The 22,889-nt window shown below is 39.1% G+C and overlaps 2 protein-coding genes across 5 annotated transcripts in view; one reads left to right on the top strand and one right to left on the bottom strand.

The window, feature by feature from the left end:
- Nucleotides 1-14,300, top strand: part of LOC126209775 (gastrula zinc finger protein XlCGF57.1-like) — a 107,007-nt gene extending 92,707 nt beyond the window's left edge. For both annotated transcript variants that reach the window (XM_049938902.1, XM_049938901.1), the window contains exons 9-12: nt 452-640; nt 5,165-5,284; nt 6,760-6,981; nt 11,347-14,300. In XM_049938902.1, the coding sequence (XP_049794859.1) occupies nt 452-640; nt 5,165-5,284; nt 6,760-6,981; nt 11,347-11,698 (883 nt within the window). In that variant the 3' untranslated portion in view covers nt 11,699-14,300. The remainder of the gene's footprint in view (nt 1-451; nt 641-5,164; nt 5,285-6,759; nt 6,982-11,346) is intronic.
- LOC126209776 (U11/U12 small nuclear ribonucleoprotein 35 kDa protein-like) overlaps nt 1-22,889 on the bottom strand; it is a 99,788-nt gene that overhangs the window by 15,525 nt on the left and 61,374 nt on the right. Inside the window, exon 6 of one of the 3 annotated variants that reach the window (XM_049938906.1) lies at nt 5,451-5,581. The exons of 1 other annotated variant lie outside the window; for it this stretch is intronic. The gene's annotated coding sequence lies outside the window, so the exon portion shown is untranslated. Of the gene's footprint in view, nt 1-5,450; nt 5,582-14,010; nt 14,145-22,889 lie in introns of those variants that run through there. One more of the 3 variants, XM_049938905.1, reaches the window with a different exon arrangement.

Genomic DNA, 22,889 nt, shown 5'->3' with positions numbered 1-22,889 from the left:
TGATACCATGTACTTATATGTTTGTGACTATTACAGCGCCATCTATCACAAAGCGAAAAAAGTGGTCCAACTAAAACATTCATATTTCTTTACGTACTACACGAATATGTAATAAAAAATGGGGGTTCCTATTTATAAAAACACAGTCGATATCCATTTGACCAATGGTCGCGCCATCCAGCGGGCCAACCATAGCGCCATCTGGTTTCCCCCTTCAAGCTAGACAAGTTTCGTTCTTTGTAGCTTTTTCATTTGACACTTATTTCTTGGGATATTTGGCCCAGTCACGATCAATGGACCATGTATGTGTGTGTGTGTGTGTGTGTGTGTGTGTGTGTGTGTGTGTGTGTGTGTGTGTGTGTGTGTGAGAGAGAGAGAGAGAGAGAGAGAGATATATGAATTTTTGTTTGTTTTCTAGGAATGCTGACAATTTACCATAACTGTCTTGCAGGTTCAAAACAAAAAGGTGTGCAAAAGTGCACATGCGCAGCACTCACACGGGAGAACGGCCCTTTGTGTGCCACCTCTGTGGGAAGCGCTTTGCGTGGTGTGGCGAGCTTAACAAGCACATAAAGATACAACACACAGGTGTCATTCCGCCCAGGCCATACAGGTGCAGGAAATGTTTCGCCAAGTTCAGGTCAGTCCGACTAACAGGCTAAAATTACATTATGTAGTTTCTGTAACTGTGCAAGTTGTTTTGAGTGGCTGTCTATTTGCTGTTCTGTTGTGAAAATATGAGGTGATATCCGAAATTTTGTGAAATTTACATTTTATATGCACAAATGATCCCAAGTACACTGAAATGCTACTAGGTGTCACGATGAAAATGAAATTGAAGGGGCAGACATTTCATACAGTGAAAGAGATTCAAGCAGAATCACAAAGGTGCTGAACACCCTAACAAAGAAAGCCATTTCGAAAGTGGCAGAAACATTGGGATCAGTGTACTCACTCAGAAGGGGACGACTTTGAAGGTGATGGTGCAGAATAAGATGTAGGTGAGGCATACTAATTCTAATTAATATATTTTGGGAACTTTTGGATACCACCTCATACTTGCATCATTTCCATTTGTATTCACACTATTGAATAATAATATTCTGTGGGGAGATTGTTAAGTCAGATATAGCAATACTGAGTGGAAATCTCTTACAAACATTAATCATACATACATTTCTGAAATAAGACATAACTCTGGAAATTATGCGGTGCCTCAGTTGTTGATAAATTATTTGATGACCAATCCTGTGGTAGAGGCATCATTAGGGACATTGAAATTGTAACACTGGCATCTTAGTACATGAACTCTTTAAATTTCATATGCAGTACATAATTAAGTTATGAATGAACAGATCAATGATAAAACACAGCAGCTCTTAAAGGAAATACTGAAAAATACAAAATCTAAAATAAAATTCATGAGAGAAATTTCAGCTTCATTTCATATGATGACAAGAGAGACAAGGCAATTGACTATTTCCAGTCATGGACTATTTCCAATCTTGTTTAACTGTGTACTTGAAAAAGTGGTCAATGAATGGAGGAAGAAATTTGCAGAAATTAACTTCAAAAGTAAAATAAAAATTGGCTGGAAAAGAGATAACCTCAAAATTGATTGTTTAGCTTCTGAAGGTGATTTCACAATTTTGGCAAAAAAAATGGTGGTAGCACAAAAGCGTAGAAAAATTTAAACAAACTGCAGGAAAAGCAGGGCAAAAAATTGCCTTTAAAAAGACAGAGGTAACGACAAACAACAAGGCTGCACCATCAAAACGAAATATAAATTATGTAAATACCAGAATAACACAAAAATTTAAGTATGTGGAAGTCATCCAATGAAATGGATGGAAAATGAAGCACTCACAGCAAGATTACCAGAGATGGACTTAACACCTCTCTTTTTAAAAGATATTATTAATGAAAAATCATTGTTTTGAAATGCAAAAACTGCTCGTTAAGGAATTAATTCGGAAACAATGCACTTATGCATGAGAAACACTACTTTTGGGACCAATGAAACAAAATGAAGAAACCAGGGAAAAGGAAAGGGAAATTGTGAGGAAGGTCTTATGAAATAGGACAACATTAGAAATATTTAAATAAAAAAGTTACGTAGAAGTATACAGTCACATGGAAAAAATTACAAACAAGATTAGGAAAAGAGGGGTCATGTTCTTTATATGCATCCAAAGAAGAAGTCCTAGCAGACTGACAATAAAAAAAGTTGTGCAGCATTTTGTAAAATTAAAGACAGGCCCAATTGGTGCAGGAAAATGCATGAAGATCTTCAAGAAATTGGCATAAATAATCAAGAAATGAAAGACAGCAAAATATAAAAACAAAATTAAGAGATGGAAAGTTTTCAAAGAAAAAACAGCTCCAAAAAGACAGAGGCGAAAATGGACAGCAGAAGAGAGCAGGAGAAAAGTAAACAGACAAAGATATTGGAGAAATCCTAAAGTTAACTTAGCAACATCTTTAACTTTTATTGTCCTGTTCTGTAATATTATGTTGAGAATTGTCACGTTAGATCTATCCATGGGCAACTGTATAAAACCAGTTTTATCATACCATAAGGCAAACACATATGGCATGATAAAATTGGTTTTATGCAGTTGCTTATAAATGAATCTGACTTGGCGGTTTAAGCATGGTCCATAGCTGGCCTGTAATGAAGGGGAAAAAGTGAGTTATCAAGTGTTTTGCAGACACCTTGCCTTGCAGCTGACAATAATTGGAGTGGAAAAGCCACACATTCTCAATTCCTAATCTCACATTTGTCAGGAGAATAAAATACACTGTAGCCTATGTCTTTTTATACATAACTTATTTCTATCCGAAAGACTGAGAAAGTACTCTGGTACCATAGAATTATGGTGCTCACCGCATCACTGCAAAAAATAATGAGACAAAGTTAGAAAACAAATAATCTGTTAAAAACATTCTCTGTGTGATATGAGGGAACTGACTGGTTCTAACAAATGTCAATAGTACTGAGACAGTTTTATCTGTGATAATACAAGTACAGGAATACAAGAGTCTTATTTTTACTAGTACAAATATAGTCAACAAAAACCATTTCTCGTATCTTTTAAATTTTTTACAAGAGAATAACTAAATTAAATGCAGCAAAATATCTCTCAGTATTTACTCCTGTTTCTTGTAGAACTTCATTCATGGGATCAAACTTTGCGAAGTGTACCCTAGTACTCTGTGCAGTTGAGGAAGAAATGGCACTATCAACAACAGGTCTTTCTGTTTTGCAATTGATAAACATGGCTTATCTTTCAGATGAAGTACAGCATGGCATACATCAGTGATGTGGTCCTTGAGTACATTTACATTTTTATATTTTAGAGTAAGAATTTGTACTAACTATTTGAGATGGATTCGTTTGAGACATTTTTATCATATTGCATTTGGAGAGGCATGTAGCCTGTATTGACAACAATATTTCAGCAGCATCTTTAAAATCAGAGAAGTCAGCTGCATACCTTGCACTTACGTGGAATAGGTTTATAGCTGTAGCTTTCATAACATTTTCCAGACACACATTGTTTTGTCTGTTCACTTCTATAACTTTTTTTGCTGTTTTTGAAACCCAAATTATCTACTCCAGTTACGAAGTAGTCCTTTTAATACAGACAAAAGCTTACATGGACCTTGTTTTCCTTACAAACTGTATATAAATTACATGGAGAAGACCTTGATGCAGTGAAACTTAGAACTCCAGAGGCAAGCACTATTTGGCACAAAGGCCATGCACTGCCCACTAACAAGTGTCTGAAACATTTCCTACAACATCTGGAACTTGGAAAAAGTCTAAGGACATGTGACAGAGTATCAAGAAAACGTGTTTTACAGAAATATGGCACTTAGAACATTTGACATTTCCACTCTTCAGTTATTTAAAAGATGACACATTTATTACCTCTGAGCTGCAATGTGTTCCTTATTATTCATACACTGGACGTGTTTCAGAACAGCTCCATTGTCAACAGTCACCCTGTCAAAAAAAAAAAATACAAATGAAGCATGGGGACCTTCTCTGAAGTTTGGTAGGTAGCCAATGACGTACTGGTGGAAGCAAAGCTGTGAGGATGGATCGTGAGTTGTGCTCAGATAGCTGTCTGTAGAGCCCTTGCTCATGAAACGCAAAGGTGTCAGGTTCAAGTCCTGGTCTAGTACACAATTTTGATCTGCCAGGAAGCTTCCAATTCAGTGCAATTTACAGACAGACTTAATTTAGAAATATAAATTCTTCTCTGAATGCAAAATTTCACTGGGAGGGGTGGGGGATATTTGTACTTCAAATAGCACCGCACATTGGATACTGATTATTTTGGAATGTGTGTACTCAAACTATACATTATTGCTGGAACACAATCACCAACATTAAATTTTTTGAAATGTTCTGAGATTTAATGTTGGTGGTTATCTTTCTGTAATAATGTATACATTCAGGACACGTTCTAAGATATGCAGTTTCAAAAGTGCTCATTTCCATCTGAAACATAAATAATGTGTGTTTTGTTCACATAAGTTTGTATTCAGAGGAGAATATGTTTTTGTAAATCTTGACTGTTTGTAACTTATTGCTTCATTTGTATGTTTGGTTTGGACAGGATGAGTGTTGATAATAGAGTTGTTCGAAAACCATCTCCAATCTACAAACAATAAAATACAAGTTGCAGCTCAAAGATAATAAACATAAGAAAAAAGTAATGAAGTTAGCTTCAAATAAACTGTGATATTTGTGATGATAATACAAGATATGAACGCCACTGGCATTGCTGCAGTGGTAACACAGGTTCCCATTAGATCACCGAAATCAACCACTATCGCGCTGGCTAGCACTTGAGTCAGTGACCATCCAGTCTGCTGAGCATTGTTGGCAAGCAGAGTGGACTCAACTGTTGTGAGGCAAATTGAGGAGCTACTTGATTGAGAAGTAGCAGCTCCCGTAACGAAAACTGACAGTGGCTGTGAGAGCAGTGTGCTGACCACATGCCCCTTCATATCCATATCCAGTGATGCCTATCAGCTGAGGATGAAGTAGTTGTCAGAAGAGAGAGAACTCTTGTATTAAGAAGTTGGAAATATCAGTAGAAGTGGCCACCGGAGTGTCCATGATCTCATAAATTACACTAATCTGTTTCAGGTTTAAGCCAGACTATGACAAGCATGTTGCCAGCTGTACCGAGCTAGCTGTTCCCCAAGGAGCACTGCGGTACGAATGTCACGAATGCGGAGAAAAGTTTCATCGCAGGATTGCACTCAGGTTTGGTATTAAATTCCTAATGTGGCAGTTAGAAGTGAAATTTTGCATTAGTATTTACTATACACTCTGACATAATTGTTCTTTAGATGTTACACTTTTGATAATGTATTCAAAATGCTTTCCATTTGGCTTGCTGCAGTGTTACCAAGATGTCGCAGTGCATCTTATGTTGTAAATTTGTGGATTATGTACATGTCCATTAGAATGATTGTTGGCACTTACTCCATATCCATGAGGACCTCCACATCCATCAGGATCATTTCACATGGGAACTATGGAAGGGGCATTAGTAGGAATCTGAAAAAGTGGAATTGGCAATAAATGTGAATTATATCTCAAAATGTGAAAAAGAAAAATTACCTAATAAATATATTTTCATAGCAAACTGTATCAGTGTGAACTGTTCTATCAGGAATAGTTTGAAATAGCTTTGTTTTCTGCATATAAACATTGAAAATGTAACCAGTGTTTGGTTACTGGTATTGCAGAACATCTGGTGAAGCCTAATTTGGAAAGGTAATATGCTTAAGAACATGTTTGTAAAATAAAAAGTGCATGAACATAATGACATTTGCCTGAAGCTCTGGTGCCATCCAGTTGTAGACAGTTGAATGGTCCGTGCACGATACATGCTGCATAATACGACATAGGACTCAGCCTGGGACCCAGCATCTTTTTTAGATGGCGAGTGTTTTTATCTGAAATTGTGTCAAATACTGGTAGAGGTTGGGCCTGAACTACCTCGCTTATGATTCTGGGAATCTCAACAAGCAGTTGTGCGGTAACTGTTACACAATTACTTTGTGTTATAAGTTACTCGTTGTTTTCTTTTTTTATTTTGAGATAAATAAAGGGACTAATTCTGGTCCATTCACAGAGTTCAGTTACGACATTCCCAACACCAGAAAGGATCAGCGATCACTTTGAACATGTATTAGTCAATTCTGCTTAGTAACATTCCTTCTAATGCACTTGATTACCATCAGCTAGCATAAATACAAACTGTATTGAGCAATAAAGTGATAGATTATTGTCATTATTATGTATCTCTTAATTGAATGTGTACCTTGACTAGTCCTGCATAGCTGAAGGTTTTCTTTCTTGATAGGATCTACATAATATGATGAATGAATGAATGAATGGCCCAGCATTCTGAATTTTATGTGTAATGACAGAACAATGGAAGTCATTAAAAGTTCAACATTAATAAATCATTAAAATAGCTGTAGGCTGGCCATGTTGTGCTCTGTCATATATGTTTAATCGTTGTATCTTGTGTGATTGTTCTGGCTTTCTTTTATTCATTCAGCAACAATTCCTTGGAAAAATGCGAAGGAAATTTGTCACCCTTGTAGATTTCCCCTTTGCCTGCTTTTTCTGCTTCCCCCCCCCCTCCCACCCCCCTATGATTATCAACTTCCACCTTGTTACACCAGCTAATTCTTCATTTGATTACATTTGCTATTCCTTCCCAGATATCATTTGGAAGATGCACATGGGGCAACCTCAAAAGCTATTGGACAATTTGAGTGCGAGCCATGTGGGCGCAGGTTTTTGAGGAAGACAACGCTTCGGATTCATATTCGAAGGCATCTTGAACCCAATGCTGAGGCGGAAAATGAATGCCCCTATTGTAAACTGCAGTTGCATTCAAGGGGTTCACTTGAGCGACATGTGAGAACCCATACAGGTGAAAGGTAAGAAACTTACTTTCATACTTTCCTCTAATAAAACTGGGGATTATTAATTAGCAGCTGCATTCATGGGGTTTGCTTCAGTGACATAAGAAGCCACAAAGGTTAAAGGTAAGAAACTTAATTTCTTACTTTCCCCTAATAACTAGGGATTATTATGTGAAATTACTCCATGAGAAGGACAGTTTGCAAGTCAGCAATACTATAGAATGCAGTTAGAGTGTAAATAAAGACCTTTTCCCCCATCCCAATGCCTAGAACTAAATTACCATTATTATTGAAAGAGAAGCTGTGAAGATGAGAGTGGGTGAAGTATATTAGTGGCTATGATAAGACCAAGGATAATTTCAAACTTGACAGACCACAACAAATTGATACTTCAAAAATGAGTTTTAAATGTTAAATTTCTTAATATCATAATAAGCACCAAATTTTATAGTGGGGCCTTGGTTGCTCTGTCACCTTCTCTGACTATGACGTCAGAATCTGACTTCTCAATGAATTTAGGATATCTGACACTGATCTCTATACGCAGAGCACTTACAATTAGCTTGGTGGCTGAAATTCATCATCTGTTCAAATTCCCCAAGTGCTCTTCCGACAATCCAGCACTTACATCTTCCAAATAAAATGGTTCGAAATATCTATGGTTCGAAATATCTAGAATTCCCATCTTGAGTTGAGAGAGAGAGAGAGAGAGAGAGAGAGAGAGAGACAAAATAAGTGTCATTCTTACCATTACTATGCCATTTGGGAATTGGGAAATGACGCGGCAGATAATGCAGCCAAGTAGGTGTGTAGGCTTCACAGTTTGACTTGATATGCTGTTGCTCTTTGACCTTATCCATGATTGGATGTAAGGTAGTGGCTGCTCTCAACTTGAAAGCTAAAATGTAGGCCCAATCACTCAAAATGCAAAGGTGTGAGTGGCTGAGCTTACGTTTCATCTTTCGTGCTCTCACTCTGTGTTCTGCAGTATCACTGTTGAGAAGATCTGTCATGTGCCAAGGAGGTGAAGAGCAATTTTTGATTACTGGTGTTGCACTTCATCTAGTGAACTCAAATTTGGAAAGAGAACATAGGTAAGAACACATCTGCAAAAATAGAGCACACTTGCACATAAAGACAATGACGTGTCAGTGCACTTGTAATTTACGTTTTGGTTCCATGTGAAATGTCGGTTGTCGAACAGTCTCTGTAAGATACATATTGCATAAGGCAACAGAATTGCTCCATCAGACGTAGTAACTTAGAATAAAGAAACACATACATTTGTCTCCTAGCTAAAATCAGTAGTGATTAGGAAACAGAGCCGGTCAATGTACAGTATTTCAATTTCTATCAATTTAGCTATTCCCATTGGTGACCATGTCGAGTGTCTTACTCTAAAGTGCAAATATAGCACCTTCTCGCTTGTATTGGTGGAGTTGTTGAGGATGAGTCACATGGTAGTGAATGCCCAAGAAAGGGCTGTGCAGTATGTTAATCAGGGCTTAAATGTTATAGATTCAAAATTAGTGTTCTGCACTTTCTGTAATTATTGAACTGAGCAAAGACCATTTGGTGGAGAAAGTTGTTGAAGGTTTTGCAACAGCACACACCCCACTCAAAAAACTGTTATTATAGAGAATAAGAACTATTTAAAGAGTTAATTTGCAAAATACATGCTATATTTGGGCTCCTATTCATTAGCCATTCTTAAAAGTTATCTCATTATCTAAATTCAGTGATGGAAAATACCTGTTAGCTACATGGCAGGTAGCAATGTTCATTGCAAAGTTGTGTGACAGATATTAGTAGGAGGGGGGGGGGGGGGGGGGGAGAAGAATGTGGGGTGTGAGCGGCACGTGCGCTCTCTGAGTTTTTGGCAACTGAATGTTGAGGTTTTCAGCATCATTTTAAAAAAAGGACACAAAGGTTAAAAATGACCCACACCCACTCACTCCCACCTCACTCACGTTGACACACACAGTCACTCCATCTCACACATTGTAAGACAGTGGATGGAGAAAGTGCAAAAGGTGCTAAACATGGGATTAAAAGATAAAGAAAACAACAGAGGAGCTAAAATAACAGAACAGGGAAATATGATTGACTGACTACTTACAAACAGTACAGGTGAGCCATTCACCCTGTTAATACATTACACTGAGGTGAAAGAAGTAGTGGGACACCTCCTAATATTGTGGTGGACCTCCTTTTGCCCACTGTAGTGCAGCAGTTCAACGTGGCATGGACTCAACAAGTCATTGTAAATCCCCAGCAGAAATATTCGACCGTGCTGCCACGTTACCTTTTTAGAACGGATTTGTGGTTGATAACAAAGTGAACTGAAGATGAATGGCGAAATTCCCAACCACAATACTAGTAAAAATACCTTCCCTGATAGCCGTGCATGTTAAAGCACCACTTCTGGGATTGTGTGTTGCATTGGCCAAGTATCAAGACTGCCCCACAGATTAACGACAAGGGGTGGTGTACCGGCAAGTCGGGACATGGCTTCTGGACAGTTTCCTACACCTGAATAGCAGTAACCAGACTGGTACCCAAGTACCACCTCAGCTACGCGATTCACACACATTTAGAAAACTTTCACGCACTTTCATGTGTATATGAGACTGCACACAGACAGTTGAGGTGCATATGTTCAGTCCAGCGGTGTTGACAGGAAGGGCATCCGGCCACCCCTTAAATTAACCTTACCAAATCTGCTAATAATCATATCGACCCTGCACAGACATGGAACAAAGGTGCAAGAAGAAGAATACTAGCAGCAGAAATAATTTTCATATAGCCTATGCATTCCTATCTAGTACTCAGAAAAGAGTCTTAGATTCTGGTGTTAAAGTCTATAACAAGTAATCCATAGTTATTTAAAAACAAGGTAACGTTATTAAGCACTCCTATAGTTTGGCAAAATATTTAGACTCATGCATGAGAATTTTAAGTCAGCAAAAATGTTCAGTTTGAGCAGTTTTCCACTTTTCCGATATATAAGCACCTGATACTGATTTCTGAAATCGGTAAAATTATGTATGTAGACTAATCTATAAGTAATTTCCGTAATTATCAGTGTGAGTAGATTAGCACTAGTCATAATTTGTTGTTAGCGTACTTTACAGAAGTTAACTGTGTTGGTTGCCATTGCCTGTTAATGTGTACCTTGAGTAAAGGCAACAACTCACTGAATTGTAGAGGCATTGACATGTAAACAGGCACATAAACAAGACTGAAAACTTTGCTAATTTCATATGAATCATTTTTCGAGCTAGAATACATATGTACAGTGGAACTTTAGTTTAAAACGACTCATTCCATATTCCTGGAAAGTCGTCTTCATGAATGGATTTATGGAACATGAAGTGTGAGTGAATGACTGAGAAATTTGTTGTGACTTGGCAAGACAGCCAAGCCACTGTGAGGTAGCCGAAAGGCACGCTTTTAAGCTCACGCAGGATGGCGTGAGGTCTGGAACAGGTCAAGGTCTTATAGTAGCAAAAATAGTACGTAGCTTCTGGAATATTTAACTTTAATCCATAATTGGTGAACATCGGTCTGACGGTACATGCCTCACAAGATAAATAGCAGTTGATAATGGCGCCTTGCTAGGTCATAGCAAATGACGTAGCTGAAGGCTATGCTAACTATCGTCTCGGCAAATGAGAGCGTAATTTGTCAGTGAACCATCGCTAGCAAAGTCGGCTGTACAACTGGGGCGAGTGCTAGGAAGTCTCTCTAGACCTGCCGTGTGGCGGCGCTCGGTCTGCAATCACTGATAGTGGCGACACGTGGGTCCGACGTATACTACCGGACCGCGGCCGATTTAAAGGCTACCACCTAGCAAGTGTGGTGTCTGGCGGTGACAACACAAAATTAGTAAGAGAGAAAACTAAAATAGTAGTAAGAACTGTGATACTCCTTTGCATGTTGTACCTTGATCTGGAACTTCCACACAGAACAGAAGCCGTAAGTTGTGTATATTGTTCTCCCTTTTGTACTATCAAAATTAACACCATATGTGCAATAGTATCTAATACTAATACTTTCCTGTGTAAATGATAGATTGCTACTACAGTTGCAGACAGGCACAGTGAAAAAAGATGCAACAAATATTTCAGCTTTCAGTGAAAGTCATTCTTCAAAAGTAGAGAAAATACACACATTCACACAATAACAACTCGCACACACATGACCTCTATCACGAGGTGCTAAGGCAGTCAGGCTGAAATATTTCTGCAATTCTTTTTCATTGTGCCAGTCTGTGACACAGTGCCTCCTCCATGTGTTGTATAGCGATCTATCCTTTGAGTACTGTTGTTACTCCACCCCGGACTTTTCATTGTTTAACACTTTTATTTCTTGTTTCAGACCATTTGCCTGTCCTCAGTGTAATAAAAAGTTTGGGCGCAATGGCGACCTCGCGAAGCACCTGCGTACACACGTCGATGTACCGACTGAGACGTGCGACCAGTGCGGTAAGACGTTCCGCTGGAGGAGTGCCCTGTACAGGCACATACGTGGCATGCACACAGTTGAGCGCCCCCACGAGTGCTCCCTGTGTGGCAGCTGTTTTGCTTGGGGCAACGAACTTAGAAAGCACATGCGCCTACACACAGGAGGGAATCCGTACCCCTGCCACCTTTGCCCGCGACAGTTCCCCACCAAACGAATTTTGACGAATCACCTCCTGGAACATACAGGAGAAGTGCCAGATGATTAGGCAGGGTATGGCACATTCCAATCTGATAAATCTGGTAACAGTTTTACTGGTACCAGTTTTGCAGGGTTTTGTACAAGCAACTTGTGAAGTACCTGATCAGAGTATAAATTCCTTTGTAGTTGTAACTCATGCTAGAAACTTGCACAGCATCTACTGATAAGCACATCCATTTAATATTTATTTTCTTGAATACAGTAATCTTTAAAGAGTCATTTCCTTTTAATGCATATTGAAGTCCTGGGTGACATAGTAGTTAAATCACATTTCTAAATACATTACATTAAATAAGATACTGTATGTGTCTAAGGAGAGGGGCATTTAGCCCTTATTTTTCAGATTTTTTCTTCCTTTACATATATGTATACATCATTGCCCACTGAACTGCTAGATAACATGAAGTGTGTCTTGGGAAATACCAACAACAAAAAGTATACATATTGCCATTTAAAAACCAGTGTAGATCGCTGCAATTTTGTGATTACATTCACTAGGTGAAACAGACTTGTGAGGTCTTTGATGTTTATCCTGGTTGAAATTTTTGGCTTTGGTGTATTCATTATTATATGTACAGTTATTGTCAAAAATTTTCTGCTCCTGTCATAGTCTTCCCAAAACTATTAGTGACAATTTGAGATTGCAAAACCTAGTCTTGCAGAAGTGCAACCTAATGAAATCTTCTTGAGCTCCGAACGATTCATATCCTATAGGCTTTCAGCCAGGCACTACCCGTCCATTTGTGAAACGAGTCATTGTACAATAGCTTTATAATATAGAAATCAAATTGTTCTTCATAATATATGTTTCCTGTCTTCAACAAGTGGGTTCTGGGACCACCATAAAAGAACCCACAGGTGTTAAAGTAACAGTAATAGCCTCAATAAAGACAGCTGAATACAGCATGGGAACCAACAACAAGTTTGCACAGTGGATGCAAAGTGAGAACATTCCCTTACAAATGAAAGGATTAAGTGCTAGTGATGATATGGTTGGTAGCACAGGTATTATAAAGACAATACCATCACCCACAGAACAGTCAGTAGCTGTCAGGGAATATTTGGCTGGAAGCTGATGAAGATTACGCCACTGGACGCAGCTGGAAGCTCAAGAAGTTTCTATGAAATAGTAATGATGAAGTTGGTCAAGAGTTAACTTGGCATGTTGGAATCACACCTTCTGTCTGTCTGTTGCTTATGAATTTGCTAATCTTAAAGAAGCATGAACTTAATATTTTTACACTATGTTGTTTGTACCTGCAGTCCATTGACTGAATGTAGAGGTTTAAATGTTGTGTTAACGGATAATGATATTTGATTTTTAAAACTTGTAGCTGTAAGGTTGCATTTGTACCACAGTGAAGTGCTTTGTAATAATAACTTAGAGCAAAACACAATTTTTTGTTTCTTACTGTAGCCAAGATATTTTTGAGGACTGTATTACCATTATTAGTTGTTTGTTTTACTATTTTATTAAACATTTGATTGTGAATATGGCTCTCTAACTAAGTCAGAATAGACATGCTTTTATTACAGTTCACCATTTGCAGTGGTTCTTCAGAAGTGTTGTTATTAAATTTTTGTTTAATCATCATGTTTTTGAGATGCTAGTGTGTCTCTGGTTCATTACAGTAAAAAATTGTTTACAGAGGGTTTTGTTTGTTGTTGCTGGAGCTGTCTGCTATGATTGTCTGGGAATCAGAAACAGTTTCATAGCAGAGAGGAGCTTTATTGCAGCTTTTTCATGCTGAGTAAATTGAGATAGTTATAGCAGTGGTTTTGTGTACAGTGCAATAATTTATTGTAAGCTGTGAGTAGTCAAAATTTTATTAATGCCATCACTGAAACCATTGTAGATGACAGACTATAGTAAAGGCATGCCTGTTGCAACTGAAATGGAACACCTCATGCACAACCAGATTTGAATTGTAATAAATCTTGTACCTTATGACAGTGCAATAGTACTGGAACATGTCTGGGCAAGGAACTGTATTTAGTCAATGTAATGATCTCAAAGTACTATAGATCATAAACATTGTCAGGGTGTTAGTCAGTTATTTGGAAGAGGTGTCTTTATTATGTACCATTTCACATCACAGCATTTAATACAGATCTTAGTAATTACTTAATTGTTATTGTCATATGTTTGGAATAACAGCTTTGTTGGAATGAAATATGCCCAACAGAAAAGGGGCAACAAATTACCTGAGTTTCTTAATACATTTTTTGGTTATTATCATTGTTTTCTTAATTCTTTGCTGTTGTAAGTGTTAACTGATATTAAGAGAACTAAAGCTCAGTGAAATACAGATGGTTGTTATTGTTTGTAATTTTGTTACACAGCTGACGTGTACATTAATTACTGTATGTCACATCACTAGTGCCGGAAGGAGTCGTGCAATTTTTTTGTCTTGCGCTGTGCCAGCTTTTGATGCATCCATTTTCTTTTGTGACTGGAATAGAATATATATGTGTTTAAACTGCATGCATTCAGTATTACATACAGATACAGAGATAGATGTGAAAGACTGAAATTCTTGGCTGTTAAAGTTTTTGTGCATTATTAGATTACAGTGGAATATGTAAATAAAAAATTTGTTTCTTGTTTATCAGCTTTCTGTTTTAATTGTACATATCTGCTCACAAAAATACATTACTGAGATTCCACGTCCATTGTTAAAAGATGCAGACCTTGTCCTTGTTACATTACACAAGTATATGAATTCAAAAAAGTCAGCTAATGAAATTTTTGAAAATGCCAATAGATGGTCCAAGGTAAATAAATTCTCATAAGTTTGACATGATTAAGTAAATGCAGTTTATCAGTAGTACTTCAAGAATCACATTACAGTTACACGTTCTGTCTACAAAATAGTACACAAGAAGTCAAGTGTTCAATTTATGGAACTGCGAAGATATCACAATGTAAACTTGAAAACTCACCAACAGTAACTGGATCATTGGTGTGACGGCTGAAGTCTAGTTCTGTACATATTAGACCACCACACACTTGGTATTAGAATTGCAGGTGATTTAGTTATTAAAACATTATTTAATAGTGCAAGTTTCCATCCACATGTAAGTTGAGAATTTTGATGCGTGTGTGCGTGCAAGGGAGGGGGAAGGGACTCTACTTGCAGAGACAACATTTAAGAAAAAGCATGTTATAAGATGGTTTCCTGAAATGTTCATTCAGTGCAGGAGGTGGTCTCTAATTTTGCATTTAAGTCGTCTTTTGAAAACCAATTTATTTGCCAAGATTCCTATGTTAACACAATTACTGGATTAGTGGTTCTAGCAATATGTATTGCCATCCTCAGATCTATAAAACTGGTGGTAGTTACATCATACAATGTTTACACCACTCTGTCACTACAACATGCATGAAAAACATTGAGCCCCGTTATAGTGACATGCCAGGTGTTATATCATAAAGTATGTTTAACTTTGAGTACACATGGTGCGAACAAGACAGGTACGTGAACATCTTGCTGCATTGTGGTATAAAGCCATGCTGGCTGTGACAGAGTCATATATTGTAAGAATTAAAGCAAGCTTTTGATGAGCCATATTAATGTGATCCTGTGAGTTTACAGATACCCAAAAAACACAGATAGTCCAAAATCAGCATGCAGTGCAGCTCAAGATGCTCAAGTTTTTATGGGCATGCCCTTTCAGTACAGTCCAGTTGAAACAGCCTGGTACATCTTGTCCAGGAAAAAACTCTGTTCCATGTAACTGAAGAATTCATCACAAAAAGCATCAGTTGCATCTTTGTTGGCACCGTGTTTCTCACCCGGAATAGAAATTCCTCAAATCTTGTAGCAGTGCTGAAATTGAGTCAGATGTCCTGTTTTTCATCAGTCTTCAACGTCTGATGGAATTCTGCTTACTCTACTATATTGTACCTGATGAGAACTCCTGTTCTCTTTGCCTGGAACATTAAGTGCACTGCTTCATATAGTCTTGCAAAGCTGAAGTTCTCAGGCAGTTACGCAGCTTAGCTGTCAGCATTGGTTGCAAAATTTAACACATTTTTTATTTTATTTTATTTATGTCTTTAATTTTTTTAAGGTTCTCACTGTTTGTGTGCCTAAAGCATAGCTCTCAAGAAAGGTTACTGCACATTTGCCCTTTTCTAACTTATCTTTAACTTTTCCTTTCTTTGTAATCTTGAGAACAAAATACTTGCATTTAAGTGTCATATCCCTAGAACATGTAATCCATCCATGACTTCAGCAACAAGAAGAAATGTGGTATAGGCTAAAATTCACTGTGCTACGGTATCATTGAGATATTTCAACAGCTAGAAAAGTGTGAATAATAATGCATTCCTACTGACAATGTCCAGCAGTATGCTTTTATTTCATGTCAACAAGTAGCAAGAAATCTAAAGGTGGTGGGGGGGGAGTCCTGCATTTACTATGAGCCTTAAGTGGGTTGAAAATTATCAACCTTCAGCTCCTGCTTTGGTTTTGTCAAACATTTAATCAGTGAATATGCTTCAAACATGTTGCAAATGTAGAGTCTCTGTGTCTACCTGAAGATGAAATGGGGAAACAATAGAAAAATATTTCAGGGATGCCCAACACTGGGATCGGGGTTCACATCATCTTCTGTCGTGTCACTTGCATAATGGTGTATTCTAAACAAAAATTTGTTCTAGTTATAAAATAATTCTTCAGGCTTCATTCTTTTATTTTTTCAAAAATTGCTGATCCACAAACTGGTTAATTTGTACCCGAATAGTCTCAAGTGTACTGTACTACCATGTCATAAAATAAATGAACCTGCTCACATTACTAGGGAAATATTTGTTGCTGCCGATTATTCTGCAACTGTTTCCCCAACATGGTGTGTGTATTCACACTGCGACAAATTTCATGAGATTTGATCACCTCACTGACAGTGAACAAGCAGTTTACTACAGATGTGTTCTTACACTCTTTTCAGAAGACATACGTGCAACATCTAACATGGAAGAAATGAGACTTGGGTTTCAAACTCGGGTATTTACCAAATTCATTCAGTTTATGGTGGTAACTTTCAACCCTTTGTATACAAGCAATAAAATCTTTGTTAGAACTGTAATATTCTTAACATAGGTGCAGTCAAATAGCATTTTGTATATACGGGACCACAGTTGCTGTAAATTACCTGCAGGAAATTTTCCAAGAGAAGTACAAATTACCCTAACATAAGCACAAGTATTTTAAGAAAAAAGTGTTTTACTGTATTTTTATTGTGTGTTGTTGCATAGCGAAACTGCTGGTAAACTAGGGATTGTTTACTTTTTGTGATACTTTGCAAAATAAATAAATTCATTACTTGTGCAGAGTCCAGCACCATATGTGTGCTTCATCCATTTGGTACTATGGGGTGTCTCACTGTACCAAACAATGCACTCCTTTTTGGTGTTTCCTGTGCAGGGATGTGTGCTGCATTATTTCATTTACCAGTTTAGCTCATCAGGCATAGTGCTTTATCATTGTTGAAGAACACAATGTTGCCACTACAAGCCCTGCAAATGAAAGCAAATCCTCTAAACTTGTTCTGTTGTCTGCATTAATCTCTTTGAAATCTATGCTGACACAGACTACAGCCATGTCATGAAAATACCACATTATGCCATGGAATCATTTCATTTTCATTGGCACTGTTTGAGATTACTGACTTCTGACAACTTGGTAATTCACCCAGTATGTTGTACAGCATATCGTTTGTCAGGTAAGCAGCAAGCAGATTCCACGGCTGACGAGAGAAAATACCTTGACTCATACTTGCCAATGGTTACAAACTGAAATCACATATCATTATCTTATTTAGTATGAAATCTGAGACTTGCTTGTGTAGTGTAATGCACAGTGTGGTAGTTTGTGAGACAGTGAGATGAGTCAGAGCCAAATAGAATCTGCGTAGTAGATTAACAACTATAAGCAGGTAATGGGCCAGCCTGAGTGTGGTCTTCAGCTAGTTTATCACACTCATTTGTGCAAATGCCGGGCTGTTCCCCAAATTCTGTCATAGAGTATGATAGACAAACAATTAAAATATGATAACACACAGAACAATGTTTGCATGATTTGCAAACAGGTGGCACACACAGCTTCCCTCCATTAGGTTATCTTGACGACTGTGGCATCAGGATTGTTAGCTGCAATAGGCATATGATGTGCTTTGTTGGTGCTGCACATTTCAGCAATTTTGATCGAGGTAAACTCATGCTGCAGTGTTATTCTTTGGCATGCCAGTGTAGAAGTGTACACAGAATCAGCTGAGTGAAAAATCTATGCATTACACATGTTTATTTATAAATAAAAGCTGCTGACTTAGGGATTTTCTTTTGTGTGAGACCATGTGTTCAAGATCACGTGTTGACTTAAAGTTCTAGATTCACATATTTTACTGATCTCTCTGTTTCTGTGTAATCTTTCATCGATTGTATCAATACCTGTTTATATTGTGCAATTTCGAACATTTGCAAGTGCTGTGATAAATTCATACTGTTATCATTAATTTTAGTCTTAAACTTAAGCATTTTCTCTTAAAATTTTTGCGAACAGTACTCCTATCCTCATTCAAAACAATTGTTCTCTAATTTCATTGTACAATTACATGAGAAATAGGTTTTTTTGAGAATTTTCAGACACTTATCGAACAATATTTTCATAAGTTACTGATACGAATGTTTTGGATGCGTAATGTATTTTGTAGCATATCAACATTTGTGGTTCATAGTTCTGCCAAACAACACATCACTCCTGAACTTCATTATATATGAACACAAACAAATGTGCACTTTTGAGAATTTTTGGAAGCTACCATTATCCTTGCATAATCTATGAGCAATCTGTAGCAGATCAGTGTTTGTGGTTTGGTTTCTGTTGCAGATTTTCTACCTAACATATTGTGGTACATCTAGTTTTCCCTTAAAGAGGGGCAGCCCTATATATTATCTATATTTATCATAAATTAACTCTGTTTTGATTTTGCCAGGAACTACAATTAACTTCAAAACGTTTTAGAAAATTAGTAGTTTCTACCACAGGTTTTTGTGTTGCCTTAACAGAAATCGTGTTTTGTGTATCTGATTCAATTCTTATAGGGAATTAGCAACTTTTTAGCTCAGCAGATTAAAAGATAATCGGCGGGCTTAATTGAAGGTTATTTCTTCCCTGCCTTGTAATACATTGCACCGGCCAAAATGCAGCCCCACTGTGAATGCCGTTCTCAAACAATGGATGAGTTGGTTGACATTCTTAAGCATCTGGAAATTGCCCTAACTACTGTCACATGATTAGTAGACACTGCAAACTCTAATGAGTCGTATACCTGTACCAGAGGCACCTCAAGTACTATCCTCTCTCATGGATCCTGTATCCTCTGCAGAAAGTACAGGATCCTTCATTACTGCGAGTCACGTGTCAGTGGTAGGTCTACACATACAGAGAGGACAGGGACCAGGGAGGACTCACAGTGTTGCACCGATCCTCCTAACCGACAAGTCTGAGGTGCTGTCTTTCACTGAAACTGAGCCAGTGGGACTCACTTCACTTGTTTTAGGGAAACCTATATTCAAACATACGGCAAATGACGGTATCCCTTAGGTAAATGACAGCAAGGGGCAGGAAAGGACACCAGGTGCACTCGAGGTGTATGCCTTGGGGCCTTATTAAACATGTTGAAGAGGCTATTCCAGCTGCCATTGTGGGAGCAGGAAGCAACTAACTGCAGATTGTGATGCACGTTGGAAAAGTGGTGCCGGTTGTCGGGGCTCTGATGTCATTCTCGAGGTCATTCCAGCGACCGGTTGAGAAGACCAGCCTCGCGAGTGAAGTTTCGACGGAGCTCACGATTTGCAGAACTGATCGTGGCCCTTTGGTTCTGAGTCGAGTGGAAGGACTGAACCGGAGACTTTGCAGGTTCTGTGACGAGCTAGGCGGTGACTTCCTGGACTTCTGCCATTGTGTTGAGAACTGTAGAGTCCCCCTTAATGGGTCAGATGTGCACTACACACCAGAGCTACTCAGGTAGCTGACAGTGTGAGGTGTACAACCAAGGGTTTTTTTCTGATTAGATGACTCTCCATCCAATCCAGATAATGACAGCTGCAGGAAACCCAGAAGTATCAGTGTAAGATTCAAAGAAACGTCTCCCACAGGTGAGTATTAAAATCCTAATGGTACACTGCAGCGAAGCATTCACAACAAAGTGCCAGAGTTTGAAGTGCTCATGAAAAGCAGTGAAGCTCACATAATACTAGAAACAGAAAGCTGGTTGGGACCTGAAATTAATAGCAGTGAGATTTTTAGGGAAAATTTTAACTGTATACCAAAAGGATATGGGAAATGGAGGTGCTTTATTTGTCACAATAGACAAGAAACTAAAATCCACCGAGATAGAAATTGAAGCTGCGTATGAGATTGTCTGGGCAACATTCAGTATCAGGGGTGGGCATAAAATGCTAACAGGATCCTTCTACTAGGTGGAATCTAAAATTTCGGGACTGGGGCTGCCATCTGAAAAGTAGGAATAGTGGATCTCTGCACCGCTATGTGGTGAGAGCTGCGTACCTGATGAGCCAGTGTGCGGAGTGCCATTCAGCTGGGAGGACGTGTTGCGTGTCCACAGTGATTTCCGTAATACTCTGTGTTTGGGGTGTGGCGATTTTACAATGGATCTGCAAACTGAACAGCGCATGTGTATCAAATTATGTGCAAATCTCAGGAAAAGTGCTACGGAGACCCTTGCAATGATTCAACTGGATTTATGTTTGTGACCCAGAGACAAAGCAACAATCATCCCAGTGGAAGAGCCTGGGCTCTCCAAGACCCAAAAAAGCGAGACAGGTGAAGAGCACATCGTTTTGTTTGATACTGAGCGAATTGTGCACAAAGAATTCGTCCGACCCAACCAAACAGTGAATTCCACGTACTGCTGTGACATTTTGTGACAGCTCCGTCAAACCGTGTGGCGACGACGGCCCGAATGTTGGTGTCAGGAACTGGCTGCTGCATCATGACAATGTGCCCTGTCATATGTCCTTGCTCACCAGGACCTTTTTGGTAAAAAACAACATGGTGGTTTGATGTTTAAAGCTTTCCCGGCGTACTGATTGTTCCATAAAAACACGGGAGAACTGCCAGATATCAGTAACGTTCTGCCACGATATTTCAGTGCAGAGTCTTCTGGCCATCTTCAGGTGAATGCCACTGTAGTAGTACTGGCGAGTACGCGCTGAGCTCCGCTATTTAAAGCCTTCTGAGGTGACATTGCGCATGCGCTGCTCAGCGTGCGCATTCGTAACGGCTCCGTGCGCTGCGCCTCGTGCCCTCCACTGTGAAAGCCTCTACATATTTTATATTTAACAACGAATTTTACGAACAATCTGATGGTGTCGCCATGGGGAGCCCTTTGTCTCCCCTGGTGGCCAATCTTTTTATGGAGGATTTTGAGGAGAGAGCACTCAACTCTGCCACTTTTAAACCGACAGTATTTTGGCGGTACGTTGACGACACTTTTATAGTGTGGCCTCATGGTCTGGACCGTCTCCAAGAATTTTTACGTCACATGAACTCCATACATGAAAACATAAAGTTTACCATGGAGATAGAGAAAGATGGTTGTCTGCCATTTTTAGACGTCTTGGTGCGACGGAAGAGTGATGGCACACTTGGTCACTCGGTGTACAGAAAGCCCACTCATACAGACCTGTATCTACAAGCTACTAGTTGTCACCATCCAGCACAAACAATGGGCGTTCTCTAAACCTTGGTCCACCATGCCCATACTATCTCTGACGCCAACAGTCTTCAAGCGGAACTGGAACACCTGCAAAAAGTATTTTTGAAGAATGGCTTTTCACCTAGGCAAGTGAACAGAGAGATGAAGACCTACAAACGACGGAACAAGGAAGAGGAAGAGGCTTTCAGGTCCACTGTTTATCTACCACTTATTGTGAATATTTCTTCACAGATAGGCAGAATATTCAGAAAGTATCAAGTGAGAGTCATCTTTCGTCCTCCTTCCAAAATTTCATCACTGGTGGGATCCGTTAAAGACGACCTGGGCCTGCGTAAACCAGGTGTTTACAAAATTCCGTGTGAATGCGGCAAATCATATATAGGGCAAACGACACGAACTGTGCAGGAACGCATTGTGGAACACCGACGGCATACTCGCCTTCTCCAACCCACCAAGTCCGCAATCGCCGAACATTGTATTTCCACAGACCATTCCATGAATTACGACGACACAAAAATTTTGGCCCATACATCAAACTTTTGGAGCTCGATTATCAATGAATCTGTGGAAATAAGATTGTCTGACAACGAGACTCTCATCAATCGAGATAGCGGTTATCAGCTAAACTCTGCTTGGAATCCTGTTATAGAGAAACTTCGTAGTCGACGTAGTTATCTGCATAAAGATGGAAATCGACCTGACACCGATACGCCAGGCTTTCACAGTGGAGGGCGCGAGGCGCAGCGCATGGAGCCGTTACGAATGCGCACGCTGAGCAGCGCATGCGCAATGTCACCTCAGAAGGCTTTAAATAGCGGAGCTCAGCGCGTACTCGCCAGTACTACTACAGTGGCATTCACCTGAAGATGGCCAGAAGACTCTGAGCCGAAATATCGTGGCAGAACGTTACTGATATCTGGCAGTTCTCCCGTGTTTTTATGGAACAACATGGTGGTTGTACTCCACCCACTGTACTCTCCAGATTTGGCACCTTGAAACTTCACACTATTTCCTAAACTGAAACTCAAGTTGAAAGGCCGTCGGTTCGACACACTAGAGAGAATTTGAGAAGCATCGCTGGCGTGATAAACACCCTCAAAGAACAGGACTTCCAGAAAACGTTTCACCAGTGGCAGAAGTGCTGGGACCGTTTTGTACGTGCAGATGGGAACTACTTCGAGGGTGATGGTGACCATTAGTCCAAAGGTAAGGTTTTCAAGAGATGGCAGCACCATGCCCGAAAATTTTGGATAGCACCTCGTATTACCCACCACACTCATTTCCTGATGTAACCGAAAACTTTACAGAAAGCCTTGGTCCACTTGTTCATAAGTTCCCCAATCATACTGTAATCATCGGTGGAGACTTTAATCATCCAACAATTAATTGGGAAAATTACAGTTTTGTTAGTGGTGGTGTGATAAGGCATCCTGCGAAACATTACTAAATGCCTC

This window comes from Schistocerca nitens, chromosome 10 (assembly GCF_023898315.1).
Source record: "Schistocerca nitens isolate TAMUIC-IGC-003100 chromosome 10, iqSchNite1.1, whole genome shotgun sequence".
Classification (NCBI taxonomy): domain Eukaryota; kingdom Metazoa; phylum Arthropoda; class Insecta; order Orthoptera; family Acrididae; genus Schistocerca; species Schistocerca nitens.
This window is presented reverse-complemented; position numbering and strand designations above follow the sequence as displayed.